The following is a 13679-nucleotide window of genomic DNA, read 5'->3' as shown; positions in this document are numbered from 1 at the left end:
AACACATCTTCCTGTTCAGTTACCTGTTAAAGGTGTGCCTTGAAGATTTTCAGTCATGCAATGCATGACGTGCATTGTTTCAGCCGACTGATAAATGTGTGTGTATGTGTTTATATTTGGAAGGCTCATAGCACGTGAGAATCTTCATTACTGCTGTCTTATAACAACAATACTCGCAGCAGTACGTTTCAGTAGAATGATATGGAGAACAATCAGGACTACTATCTAACTTTACTGCTTTATTGATTTCAAAACACTTTAAATATGAGTTGATATCTTTTATGGCCTTACAGCCTATGTTTGTTCTTGGATTGTTAATGAACATATTAGAAAGAAAGACCAGTAATCATAGCATTTGTAATTGATTCTCACTATTTTTCAGAGTAAATTTAAACCTTTTTCTCCTCTAAAGTTACAGATTTGGCTCTTAATTTAAAACGAGTCACTCTTTCAACCTTTCATTACATATAGGGCATTTGCATGCTCAAGCAACACTGTAGGCTGTTGCTCAAGAGCATTTGCAGTAAGTCAGATGTTTCCTGACACGGACACGACACAGCGGACTGAGGGACCCCTATCTTTAAACATAAGCCAGTTTGTTGTAGGTCAGATGCTATTTATCCTTCATGCTGTTAAGAAAGAGAAGGGAGAATGCAATGACAGCCCATGTTGATGCTGAATAGCTTGAAAATATCTGACCTTAAGGTAAGGCTTTGTTTATGGAAACTCAGCAGAGAGATTTGTAACAGCACAAGGAAATAGACATAAACCTTGAAAGTAGGTTACTTGATTATTTCAGTGAAACACCTAAAAAAAAATTCTACCTGTGCTTTTTTTCTTAATTTGTGCACATGTGCTTTTGTATTCTGTGTTTGTCCAAACAAACTACAGCAAATTTAATAAATAGTAGAGTAACATTCACTGCGGTACAGTTTTAAAATACTTGAGTCTTTACTCAACCTCAGCAGATTAAATATTGAATAGATACGAGTACTTTAATTCGCAGCATTATGACAACTTTTCACCTAGATACAAATTTAGGGGTGCTTTTTTAAAAATAAAAAAATAATAATACTTCTCCTACCTATCTGGGATTACTGAGACCTGATATGTATTAAAACTAAGAATAATATTTTCATACATTAAGATATTTTTTGTTTAAGTCTTTAACAGAAGTCTGTGCATTTTCCTGGTAATCCTGGCAATCTTCTGCATCAGTAAAAGTAACCCTGCTAAAAACAAAAAAAAAGTAAATAAGATTTTTATTACAATCCTGCTGATTTTCCTTTAGGGAGAAAGAACAAAATGTCTTCTACGGGTGTGAATATGTTTATATAACCCATATTTTCGGGGGAAATGCTGATTTCTACATAGATATCAACACTTGGATGCATTATTTTATATGGAACTGAGGATTTTTAATGCTTTAACGGCAGATCTGAGTGTTAGATGAATGCAGAAAAAAAGAAGGGTCCTGCAGTGCATGTACAAGCATATTATGGTTAGTTATTATAGCGAGAATATGTGGAGTATGTCTCTAAAACATGAGCCATAGCTGCGGTTTTATATTGTGCCATATGTGGAGCTTTTAACTTTTTCACCTTGTCGAGAAGGGAATCCAGCAGCAGTACCAGGAAACAGCCCGGTAAAGGTCACGCTGATTATTTATTGGCGATCCGCCAAGAGCGGGCGCGAGCCCGCGCGTGTGTTCTTTTGCGTGCGTGAGCGTGCGTTCGTGTGTTTACTGGAAGAACCTCTGAACGGAGGGGGGCGGAGCTTTACGAACATCGGCTTTACTCACTGGAAACAACCTCCAGTAAACCTCCTCCCCTCCCCTCCTCCCCCAACACACACACACGGGGAGTTCTCCGGCAGATACCGCTGCCGACACATTCCTCTGCTCGGTAAGGAAACCCACACGCTCTTTTGGATACTTTTTTATGGATTTTAATGCCTGAGTTAATATTTTTTCAAGCACTACTTTCGGGTAGTTTGCGTATCTTTTCTTTTGGCGACGAGCGGCTGCGGCGCTGGGCTGAGTGTATCCACAAGGTAAGTTAAAACATTTAAAAGCGGTTCGCCGGTCATCGTCTTAAAGTAGGCAAAATGACAGAAAACTGGGGTATGGGGCACTTTAAAGCGCTGTGGTTTTATTTAGCAGCTCGGGCTCTCGCTGAAGACGGTCCTAAAAGTGTTAATGCTCGGGGGGTTCGCAGTATCATCAGTAGTGGACCGAGTTTAACGCCAGTGGCTCCATAGCAGTTCTGAGTCGCTATGGCGCCTGCACTGTCCGGTGAAGCCGACTTCCAATTCCCGTAGAGCCTGCAGGGTATCTTGGGAAACCAGAACCAGACGGGACACCTTTTCAGTCATCGTGAAACCGGAGAACGGGGCTTCCGAGCAGGAATACAGCTATTTAGCAAAGAGAAATGGAGGGGGTTAATAGAAGAAAAAAATTGCGCTGGCTGGACTCTTTCACAGTGACCCCGATTCAGAAATCCCTTGTTGCGGTGCGCCCGATCGAAGACAATTGAAAGCAATCAGGATCCAGTTGCTGTCTGGCTGCACGGTGCAGCAGCACGAGTAAGCAGTGCATTCATTTAAACTAAATATAACCTGCCTGCTCGCTGCCCGCTCATGCCATATGCATTTGTTACAGTCGCCATAACTGCATTTTTATGGGGGTAAACTGAGAGCTTCAGTGTGGCACAGTGGCCATTTATTTCTCACTGCCTATGCAGGAGTGAAATTCAAATGAGGCTCTATGGCTCTATATTTGCAAGCCAAGATGAGGTTATATATAGCTGGAAGTGCTTAATCTTTGCTCACTGTCTCCCTCCAGCTGTGTATAGGTGCTCTCTACCAGCCCCTCTCTGGATGCATCAGACTCCTCTTCCCCGGGGCCCTGGACCCGGTGTGTGACCCCGCCATCCTCACCCCGCTCCCCCCCTCGTCTCCCCTCTCGCTCTGCTGCCGACTCTCTTCCACCTGTCCAATCCCGCGCTCCTTTTCTGGGCCCCCTGCCTCTCGATCAGCAGGGAGAGGCAGGGGGCCATGGCATGGCCATGGTAACCTTTGCAGGACACAACCCCCTTGCCATGAGCAGCATCACCTCTCCAGAGGGCAGGGTTCAGGGGTCGAACTTTACCCCGCATCATTTCAAGCCCTTCAGCTCGCATGAACACTACCAGCAGGTCAGTCACATCTGAGGAGTTAGCTAAACTATTATGTTTTGTGTGTGTGGTTTCTTTGGCATTCTTGGAAATTCAACATGGCTTTTTTTTTTCTTTTTTTTTTACCCGTTTCAGGTGATGCGTGCACTGCATAAGCTTCAGCAGAGTGGCTTTTACTGGGGAGCTGTCGGAGGCCGGGAAGCCAGCTCCCTGCTACGCTCTCAACCCCCTGGCACTTTCCTGGTCCGTGACTCCTCAGACCACCACCACTTCTTCACACTCTCTGTCCAGACAACTAAGGGAACCAAGAATCTGCGAATCCACAGTGAGGGAGGAGGCTTCTTCCTACAGCCAGACCCCCAAAATACCCAGGAGCTCCCGCAATTTGACTGTGTGCTGAAACTCGTAGCGCACTACATGGGGAAGGGGCAAGATACTGAAGGGACCAAGGAACGGGCGAGTGGGGACAATCCAGGAGAGACAAAAACAAAGGCACACAATGTTTATCTGATCCATACCGGTGGGGAGAAAATCCCACTGGAATTGCGTCGACCCCTCTCGACTTGTCTCTCCAGCCTGCAGCACATGTGCAGGAGGACGCTGAACAATCAGGGCTTGGGGGCGTCTGAGCGGACTGAGCAGCTCCCGGACACACTTAGAGACTACCTGGAGGAGTATGATGCTCCTATATGACTGACAGGAACTGCGACAGGTTCTACTGCATGGACCAAGTGCCAGGATTACAGCACGGACCAGCTCTCGGTGAATGCGAGATTGTCTGTGTGGACATAAACTGACCAGACTGAGCCTTAAGTGCTAACATGAGGTCAGTTTTCCAGAATCAGCTGATCACTGATCTACTCTGGGTCACCCGCTGACCTTCTGGGGATGAGGAGTGTGATTTGGGTAACCGACGATTACCTCGTCCGTCCTGCTTTGCAAAAACACACAAAAACAAAAACACTGACCACTCAAGTGAGTGGCAGATGAAGCCTGAGGTCAAAGGTCAACGTTTCCTATGACTGACTGAGACGCAGAGCAGTGCCTCGTAGAAGATTAACCTGACTGGTCAATATTAACGATGGCAGCGAAAGGCATGATCAATGCACCACCAGTGATATTTTGGTGGGTTTAATGTGCTTCAAAGCTGCTGCTGTCTGCGTGACATTTACAACTGGACAGACAAACGGCAGTGGGTAGAGAGAGTGGGGGGTGGGGGGTTTCAGAGAAAAGGCAAAGTCCAAACGAGGGGGGCCCTGTACAGAGAACGCACAGGATTTGTTTGTCTGACCGTGAGTGTGTGTGTGAGTGTGTTTGCGTTGTGGTGGTGCACACATTTCCATTGCTGCTTCCCGCAAGTGTTGCCTCATAGAGGGGGAGTGGGACGGTCATGCACTCTAGCTCCACATATGCAAACACACACCCACACCCTCAAACACACGCACAGGTATAGACCACATGAAGGTTTTGTTAGCATGGGAGTTTTGGGGGGATGGGGGGAGGTTAAAAAAATAATTACTAAGCATTTTCTTCTCCTATGTGTTCCTTGTTCCTGATCCATAACCATTTGACTGCCCAGCCCCCCCTCCCCCTGCCTTTTTGTTTCAGAGATGCATGTATGCTTTGACAGTGACAGAAAACAGGCCGCTCTTGCCGAGACAAAAGCTTTTTTACCGGGACAAAAGCCCTGGCATGGGACCAAACAAAACAGCAGACCTTATTTTTATCCCGACTGGCTGGAAAAATGTCAGCGACACTGTAAAGCTCCTTGGGGGAATGATGATAATGGTGATGATCCCAAAGATGCGGAGAGGGTGAGGATTTTAAAGCAGAGGGAGGAGTGGGATTGGGAGAAGGAAACTGAAAAGGAGGGGTAGACTTGGGGGAGAAAGGTGGGAGGAGACATACTGGTATACAGCTAAACAAAAACTCCGATAAGAGGAAATGATAGAGCACAACAGGACGCCGCTCCTGTAAATATAACTGCCCTGTGTGAGGGGGAAAAAGATTTTAGCTGAGTCTTATTTCTGTCTTGGATTATCATCTCCGGCTCATTTCTATTTGTTAAAATGCCCCAGTGTGTTTGAATATCTGTCTGCCTTCTCCTGTAACTTCAGAAAGGATTTGTATTTTTTACTTTTTTGTCTACTTTTCCATCATAACCTCTGGAGGAGGAGAAGTGAACAGTTGGACTTGTCTGAATGTTAAGGATACACTACACTTTTCCCTCAAGTGATTCTTAAAAAAGAAAAGAAAACAGCCTTTTGTAAACCAGAATTCAAAACTTAGATTTGATCAAAAAAAGGAAGTGCTTTTGCTGTTTGACCCGTACCTGTGATCCATATTGGAGTGGCAGCCTTTTATGTTTTTGTCTGTTTGAGCTCACATGGCCACTCGAGGTGAGGGCGGCACACTTTTTTTTTTTGGTCAAATCTGGGTCACATCAACACCAACTCTTTCTTCTTCTTTTTTTTTTTTTTTAAAACATGTGTTGCACCGGTGGACCACGTGTATGTGAATCATATTGTCTTTTATAAAGACTCTCTCGCAACAGGCTGGCCACTAGTCTGGCAATACAAGCTGTAATACCTGAAATGACAAAGCATTACAGAAATAAATGAAAAGGAACGTTGCACATATTTATATTTCTAAAATATTTCAATAATTTATATTAAAAAGCACTATTTTTACAAAAGTCAATGCATTTGCCTTGTGTCTTAATTTACTGTTTTGTTTTGTTTTTCTTCTTTTGAACTTCCACCAATTCAATATTGACTGCACACACTTTTAATTTACTCTAATAAATTGTAAATTGGTTTTTATTCCAGCAATTCCTGGCCTCACAGCAAGACTATTTACTTACAATTGGGATTTCCTAGTTAAACAAAGCAGTGTTTATTCAGTCGGCACACTTTGAAAAAGAGTGAGCAGCAGCACACGAGGAGGACGCACATTCATCACCGGGTTAAAGTTGCTCCGATCCACGCTTCTCCGTTTCTTTGCCAGAGGATTGTGGATAAATTCCACAGGGATTGGAGAACGTATAGGGAAGGATGGAAGGAAAGGATGGAGGGAGGGCACAGCTGATGTGCACATGGCACAGTAACAAAGGGTTTCCCAGAAGGAGAGGGTTTAGGTCAACGTCATGCATGCACACTTTGACACAGCAGTCACTGTGTGGAGAGCTCACTTTGGGCTGGACCTAACTGGAAAGGAATGCAGTGGGGTTTTATACATCCTGCCTGAGGGGCTGAAAGAGGATGGTGTCCTCCAGGGAGTGTGTATGGATATGTGTGTGTGTTTGAGGTCAAATAGGTGAAAGGGTCCACGTGGAGGAGATTTATGATCGTCTGTGGTTTTAGTTTTGTCTTTTAGTGCGCAGCCAAAGCAGAGTGTGTGTGTGCGTAAGTGGTTGGTCAAGCTAGATTGCGCCTGTTGGTAAAATTAAGCAGGAGGTGAGTTGAGTTTCTTCATTTCTACACCCCCCCCCCCCCCCCCCCCTCATTTCCCCGAACACACACACACAGATATGGTTCCCATTCCCTGCATACCTTGTGCTCTGTCTGAGGCTGGCTTCCAGGAAAGAGGCACTTTAATTGAGTTGAGTTTTTACGGCTCTTGCCTGGTGTTAATGTGTGTTTCAGAAGGAGGGAGTGTGTGAGGTAGGGGAGTCCTGAAGAGGAAATAATTGCTTAAAACAAGAAATAAAAGATGCTGAGAGAATATTAAAATCAGATAAGGAGGACCTGGGAGATTTTCCTGATTTTTTTTTTTATGTCATACATGTGCTGTAAAAATGGTGGATCCTCATTTTAATATGGCCAAAGTTTCTACATGTAAGCCTTGTGAGCTAAAATTGAAGGCTTCAGGCTCTTTTCTGCTCTCCTGTTCAAACCTTTTGTTTGAAAGGTGGCTTAAAGGAACTGCACCACAGCCCAGTGTAAGATAAACGAGGATTATTTTGAACTATGAGTCATGCAAAGCGACTCTGGTCAAGTCCAAAAGGTTAAAACGAACATTATTTTTTCTCTACTTATCTCCTCTCTCCTATGTTCAAGATGAGATTAAGCAGTTATATTTTGATCTCCCTCATATCCCTTAAAAAATAGAGGAGTAACCTCGTCTACCTCACTGGGCCAGCCGCCAGTGCTACACACATCTCTCTGGACTCGAGCCAACCTAAGACCTCTGTGGGAATCACAGGCTAATGTTTAATAACTGTTTTTACAGCTCACCTCAGTACAGGTAATTACAATGATTCAAAAACTCGGTTCCTCATTTTTTGCCTTGACACTTCCAGGAAAAAACGCATCCAGGGTTGCTGTTTGGACGCTGGTGTGCGTCTGTGCGCGAGTGCAGATGACACTATTTGTTTATGAGAGGAAAACTGAGTGGGCACTTGGAGAGAAGGATGACGTAGGTTAGGAGACAAACAGAAAATGAGTGAGCCTTCTTCCCAAAATCCAACCAGAACAATCCAGTTTTACACACAACACATTGTTCAAATAAGCCAGCTCAGCTCGCTGTGACTCATCTTATGTTCCCCATAGTTGCCTAGTGAGTGGCGCTGGAATATTTTGCCTGTGCGTCGTGAATCTCACACACTCACAGAAAGTCTTTCCACCGTGATTCATTTTTTTCGGGTTATGACTTGCTGTGTCCAGCTCAACAGTTGTCAACAGTGTCCCCGCCAAACACAACACCCGGGTCTCAAACAACTGAGCTCCATTTGGAGAACCCCCCCCCAACCCAACAATCAAAACACTCGCACCAACGTTTCGGGCATTGCCTCTCAAATTCAAATTCAAATTTTATTTGTCACGTACACAGTCATACACAGTACGATATGTAGTGAAATGCTTGGACAACTGCTCGTGACCTAAAGAAAACAGAAAAGGAAAAGGCTATGAATAAGATAGGAAATAAATATGAAAAATTAAAAAGGGTAAATTTAACTAGGAAGGAATAAAATATAAATTAAGGTTAAAAATGAAATAACTGTACAACACAAATTAGAATGAAGGGTAAATTTAACTGGGAGAATAAGATAAAATATATAAATTAAAGTTGAAAATAAAATAACTGTACAACAAAATACACAATACACAATATAGAACTATATAAGAATGTATGAAGAAATCTAAATCTAAATAAATATATACACAATAACAGCAGCTGTACAAGTATTAACTGGAAATGAAGAATATAGTGACCAGTGTTGTGCAAAACCAAAGTCCAGAAAGTCCAGTGTGTGTGTAAGAACTGTATGTGTGGGTCAGTACTGTGTGGTGGTGTGATTGAGAGACCGTATCGCCTGCGGGAAGAAGCTCCTCCTCAGTCTCTCTGTGTTGGTCTTCAGGGAGCGGAATCGCTTTCCTGACCTCAACAGAGAGAACAGTCTGTTGTTGGGATGGCTGAGGTCCTTCACCATCTTCCTGGCCTTGGTCCAGCACCGCCTGCTGTAGATTGAGTGCAGGTCAGGGAGCTCGGAGCGGATGGTGCGCTCAGCTGACCGCACAACCCTCTGTAGAGCTCGTCTGTCCTGCATGGTGCTGTTCCCGAACCAGGTTAAGATGTTTCCCGCCAGGATGTTCTCTATGGTGCACGAGTAAAAGTTCCTGAGCACCTTGGAGGGCAGTTGGAAGTCTCTCAAGCGTCTGAGGTGGTAGAGACGCTGTCGGGCCTTTTTCACCACGGTGTTGATGTGACAGGACCATGACAGGTCCTGCGTGATGTGAACTCCGAGGTATTTGAAGCTGTCCACTCTCATAACTTTAATGCTGTGTTTTAATGCAGCATAAGGAAGTGAGAAGCAAGTTGAGCAATAAGAGGAATACTTTTCAAAATGTAAGCCAGTTTTACTCCTGGAGCCTGATCAAAATTGAAGTGTGCTATCTGCAGCTTCTTTTGTGTTTTATGTCATTTTTGCGCTCTTGCCAAAGTCAGCCACAACACGCATAGAAGGAGGAAAGAATATTAAAAGGTTAGGACTGTACTCTACAACTAGCAAGTCACAACCATCTTCCAGGAAAGGCCCCTTGGACTGCTGATTATTTCTTCCAGTAAGGCTTTTTCTTGCCTGATCGGTGCTTATAGGAAAGGCGTTGGGGTTGGCCCATCAGTTCGAGTATTGTCACAGCCGCTTCTGATAAAGCCAGACCAGCTTCCAGGAAACCAGAGATTTACCCTCCAGCATTCCATCATTCCTTCACCATCAGTGCACACAGACAGAGACGGAGAGAAGCAGAGGGAGCAGAAGGGGTATAACAGCGATGGGGATCAATAAAAACCATATGGGAAAGAATACATGCAGTTAAATGCACAAGTGCATGTATGTGTTTTGTTTGTGTGTGCACAAAGCGCCTTCACTTGTACTCACTGACAGTGACGCATCACAAACACATCCAAACAAACACAATATTCCTCCAAGCCTACTACCAATCATCCGTGCTGTACAGTTACGCTCTCTGCAGCACTCAAAACCTCTAGTGATGATCTTTACTTTCGCATAAATCATCACTTATCACCCTGGAAATCCTGGGTGTGTCTCTGACTGACTGGAAATACTCATATGGCTAACTGAGATTACCCCAAAGTAACTAAACTGTTTGTAAAAGGCACGTTGTATTAGGCACATTGTTTAACTTGTACTTTCTCCCCCCTCTCTCTTCATTCACAGCTGCACAAGCGTACCGGCAGAGAAGCTCAGATGCCAAATGGCTTACTGTAACAGCGTGGACTCGGACCAAACCCTCTAACACTCTCAGGTGTCACCGTGTCCCTTCAGCCAGCAAACAGGACTGCACAGTATTTGAACTTCAGACTGTAGCAGACACGCACATGAGTTCAAACATTACCATATGCACATACATATGTGGTGAGTAAGGGGTTTTTTAGGCCACGAATGAATGGCAACGCCTGTAAACTACCTACAAACTCGCTGCAGTGCTGCAATAAAATAAAAGTCCAGCATTTGCAGTTTAACTGGAAGTAAAATGTTAAAGGGAAGAGCAGAATTCTTTTTTTGTGTGTGTCATTTAAAAGCCTCGTGTTTTCATTAAGATCTGCCGACACAAGAAAGCCAAAGACACAAACGTCAAAAGGAAATGCAAACAAAGAAAAGCAAGCATGCAAGAAGGAAGGAAGATTTTAAGAAATGATTAAGGAGAAGGAAGCATTCCTGACAAAAAAAGCTCCTATGAGGCTTTTCTAAACAATCTATCAAAGCCTTCTTCTGCAGTGGAACATGTGACAGACTTGTTAGCCAGCAGTTCCTTATTTACACATCGGTTATCGAGCAACATTATCTATAATTTGTTGTAGTTAAGGCCACTTTTAGCTTGTATTTTTGGTCTTTACAAAATCCAGAAAGAAGTGATGCAGCTCTTTCTTTTTCCTCCTAACGATCATTTTTATTTAAAGAAATATTAAAAAAAAACTTTAATTAAAAAGTCCAAGTTTAAGGACAATGATGCATTTGTTTTCCTATTAGTGTAGTAGAGCCTCTGTACATGGTCACAATGGATTTTAAATCAAATAGCTAAGGTGTAATTGAAGATTTTAGCTTTTTATAAATAGCCCCCCATTTTCAGAGGCTCAAAAGTAACTGAATATCTGCCTGACGACCAGTTTCATGGTCAGGTAAGTCCTGTTTGCTTTATTTCCATAAAATAAGTGTTGAACAACGTCTCTCAATATGACGTCCAAATACATGTCAAAAAAAGCTGAAAAAACTAAATGAACATATCAGAAAGGTATTAAAAAACGTTAGGAGTGGTTAAATCTGTAATTTAATCATTTACTTTCGTAGATCTTTAAAACGAGTGAATGCACTGACCAGCTCAGTGACATCAAAAGGCCTGAAAAGACCAAAGAAACTACAGTGGATGATCACAGAATTATTTCCATGGTTAACAAAAATACCTTCACAACACCGAGTCAAGAACACTCTGGAGGTTCTTGGTTCTTCTTGAGGAAGCAGGCGTTGAAGTCTACAATCAGAAGAAGCTTTCCTGAATGTAAACCCAGAGAGTTTACAACAAGGTGCAAACCACTGGGTACATTTAAAAACCAGAAGGTCAGATTAGACTTTTCCAGAAAACATCTAAAAGAGCCCGAACTGCTCTGAAAACAATTCTCTGAAAGCAAGATGAACTTGTTACATATTGATGGGAAGAGAAAATTATGAAAAGGAAACAGATTATGATCTGAAGCATACCACATCATCAGTCAAACATGGTGGAGGCAATGTTATAGTACAGGTCTGTACGGCTGGAATTAATGGAATCAGGAATCAAGTCATACAGAGAGTAAAGTTTCATCTATATGTTTATCTCCTGTCTTGGTTAGTTTTCCTTTCTTTGTGATTGTACACCTCCCCCTCACCCGTGTTGTTCCTTAAACTTGTTTACAATTACCCAATAACCTTCGCCTGTACCGATACGTCCTGCCATGCACTCCTCAGTTACCAGTTTGTTTTGTATTTCTTGCATTTCAAGCATTAAAGGTGAGCATTGCAGTTTGTGGGATTCCTCGTGTTCTCTCATGGTGTTATTATTGATCTCCTTGTATGTGTGACTTTTTTTGGGTTGTACTTGGATTTTTGCCTTACGCCTGCCCCTTACCGGATTTGTTTGCTCCACTTGACTGATCACTCTGTCAATGACCTTGTGTTGTTTTCTGATTAGATTTGGATTCACTTTGCCTCTCTGTGTCACGTTGTGAAATTCCCCCCCTCAAAAAATAAGTGACATTCATTAAAATTTCATTTTTTAAGTGTTTCCCTCTGGACGCAAACAAAAAATAAATGTCTTTGGCTCTATTTTGATCTCTTCCCAAACATTTCGTGCATTCATTACATTGATTTTAACGTGGCTAAAGTTTCACATGTTTGCACCAGCTGTCAGTCTGAGCCACGTGTTCACATACTGATTCTCAATCATCTGCCTAGAGTTAGATCTTCAAATCTTCTTCCTATGATTTTAGCTTATGGCACAAAAACCTTTTAATGAGCAGGACTGAACAGGTTTTACAAATTCTGTCATGTCCTTTGTCCTGGTTATTTCAAAAAGTGTCTATGGTGATGTGTTTTGATAAAACTTCTCTGCTGCAGACAAAATGTGATGCGGCTCTTGAGCAGCTAAATGCTTCACTTCCTTCGACTGACTCTCTTTTGTGTGGAACAGGATTTTTTTCCCACTGAAAACAGCCCACTGCTGTGGCCAACAACACCAATATAAGAGCAAACTAAAAGAGTACACTTGGCGGCTAAACAATGAGTTGTTTTCACATTCCCATTTAATTCACTGTTGCTGTAAAATATTGATTATAGTTGCTTTTATGGTGCTAAAGTAGAGATGCAGCTGAAGGCTGTAAAAAAAGCTAGCTGGGCTTGAGTTCAGGGTTTTTTTTGGGGGGGGGGGGGGGGGGGGGGGGACAAATGACTCATATTTTCTTATGTTTATGTCAAGTTGAATATTTAATCTCAGTGTGTCTGCTAGTAACAGTCAGTTAAATAAGACTCTTTTGCTTATTGGATGCACCCTTTGGGTCCAATAACTCCTGAGACCTTTGCACCATTGCTTTCAATCTCAACTTCCTGTTGACAATGCTATTGTGCCTCTTAAAATGTCTAATGTTTAGTTTGTAAAGGTTGAGGCGTTCCCCACGCAGTGGCACAGTATTTATAATGCTGTATATTTGTATCTGTATCGTGTATAGAGGTCGTTCTTTGTCTAGGGCGTTTGGTCTATCTCCTTTATGAACTTCAGTCTTACCTAAGGCATACAAACCAATCTATTATACTCCCAGATGCTCTCCAAGAAGAGAGTTTTTGTTGTTAGTTCTGGCAAACATCCATCCATCCATTTTCTTCTGCTCATCTAACTTGGGGGGCCCAGGGGGCTGGAGCCTATCCCAGTTGTCATAGGGTGAGAGGCAGGGTACATCCTGGACAGGTCACCAGTCAGTCGCAGGATTATTACATAAAGACAGAACACCATTTACTCTCCCATTTACGCCTACAGGGAATTTAGGAAGCACACACCAAAAGATACATATAAAGGTAGGAAAAGCTGACAGGAATACTTGAGTATTTACCTGCGGCCTCTGCCTCCCAGAATACTTGTGACTACTAGTAATACTTTACCAGCCATTAACGGAGTGAGTGATAAAGACAACTGTAGGAAATGTTTAAGTAGGCACTGACACACATTCAAAATGCCAACAGTGAACAGCATGCATGACTGGCGGCTTTAGATGTGATAAAGAAACTATCAGCGGTATTTGAAGTAAAGCAGCAGCCATCATGAAATGCAGAAGGACTGACGCCTTGCAGTCATGGTAAAAAAAAAAAAAAAAAAAGAAGAAGAAAAAACTACACCCTTTTTAAATTTTAAGGTTTTACATATCAAGACATGATAATTATAATCTGTAATTTTTACAAACAAGGTTTTATAAACAAGTAAAATCCGCCTCAGATGAACAGCAATGTTTGACACTGTGCCA

At 42.7% G+C, this 13679-nt stretch overlaps 1 protein-coding gene across 3 annotated transcripts; it reads left to right on the top strand.

Annotated features, from left to right (window-relative positions):
• Positions 1 to 579: 579 nt before the first annotated feature.
• On the top strand, positions 580 to 5873 carry socs3b (suppressor of cytokine signaling 3b). Of its 3 annotated transcripts, none has more exons than XM_085285031.1 (3): positions 580 to 705; positions 2843 to 3194; positions 3309 to 5873. In XM_085285031.1, the coding sequence occupies exons 2-3, from the start codon at positions 3060 to 3062 to the stop codon at positions 3864 to 3866; spliced, it is 693 nt and encodes a 230-aa protein (XP_085141157.1). In that variant the 5' UTR covers positions 580 to 705; positions 2843 to 3059; the 3' UTR covers positions 3867 to 5873. The 3 variants fall into 3 exon arrangements, with proteins under 3 accessions (XP_085141157.1, XP_085141155.1, XP_085141156.1); XM_085285029.1 differs by lacking the exon at positions 580 to 705 and adding an exon at positions 1791 to 2052; XM_085285030.1 differs by lacking the exon at positions 580 to 705 and adding an exon at positions 1809 to 1904.
• The last annotated feature ends 7806 nt before the right edge of the window (positions 5874 to 13679 follow it).

Source organism: Mchenga conophoros, linkage group LG8, assembly GCF_057382185.1.
Source record: "Mchenga conophoros isolate Kocher_MC1m ecotype Shallow Benthic linkage group LG8, M_conophoros_male_GT1.1, whole genome shotgun sequence".
Classification (NCBI taxonomy): Eukaryota; Metazoa; Chordata; class Actinopteri; order Cichliformes; family Cichlidae; genus Mchenga; species Mchenga conophoros.
This window is presented reverse-complemented; position numbering and strand designations above follow the sequence as displayed.

What these genes read in the sequence shown, in the direction of transcription:
- socs3b (XM_085285031.1), top strand. Translation starts at nt 3,060, where the DNA reads ATGGCCATGGTAACCTTTGCAGGACACAACCCCCTTGCCATGAGCAGC. An exon ending in CGCATGAACACTACCAGCAG is followed by an intron (nt 3,195 to 3,308) that starts GTCAGTCACATC and finishes TACCCGTTTCAG; the next exon opens with GTGATGCGTGCACTGCATAA.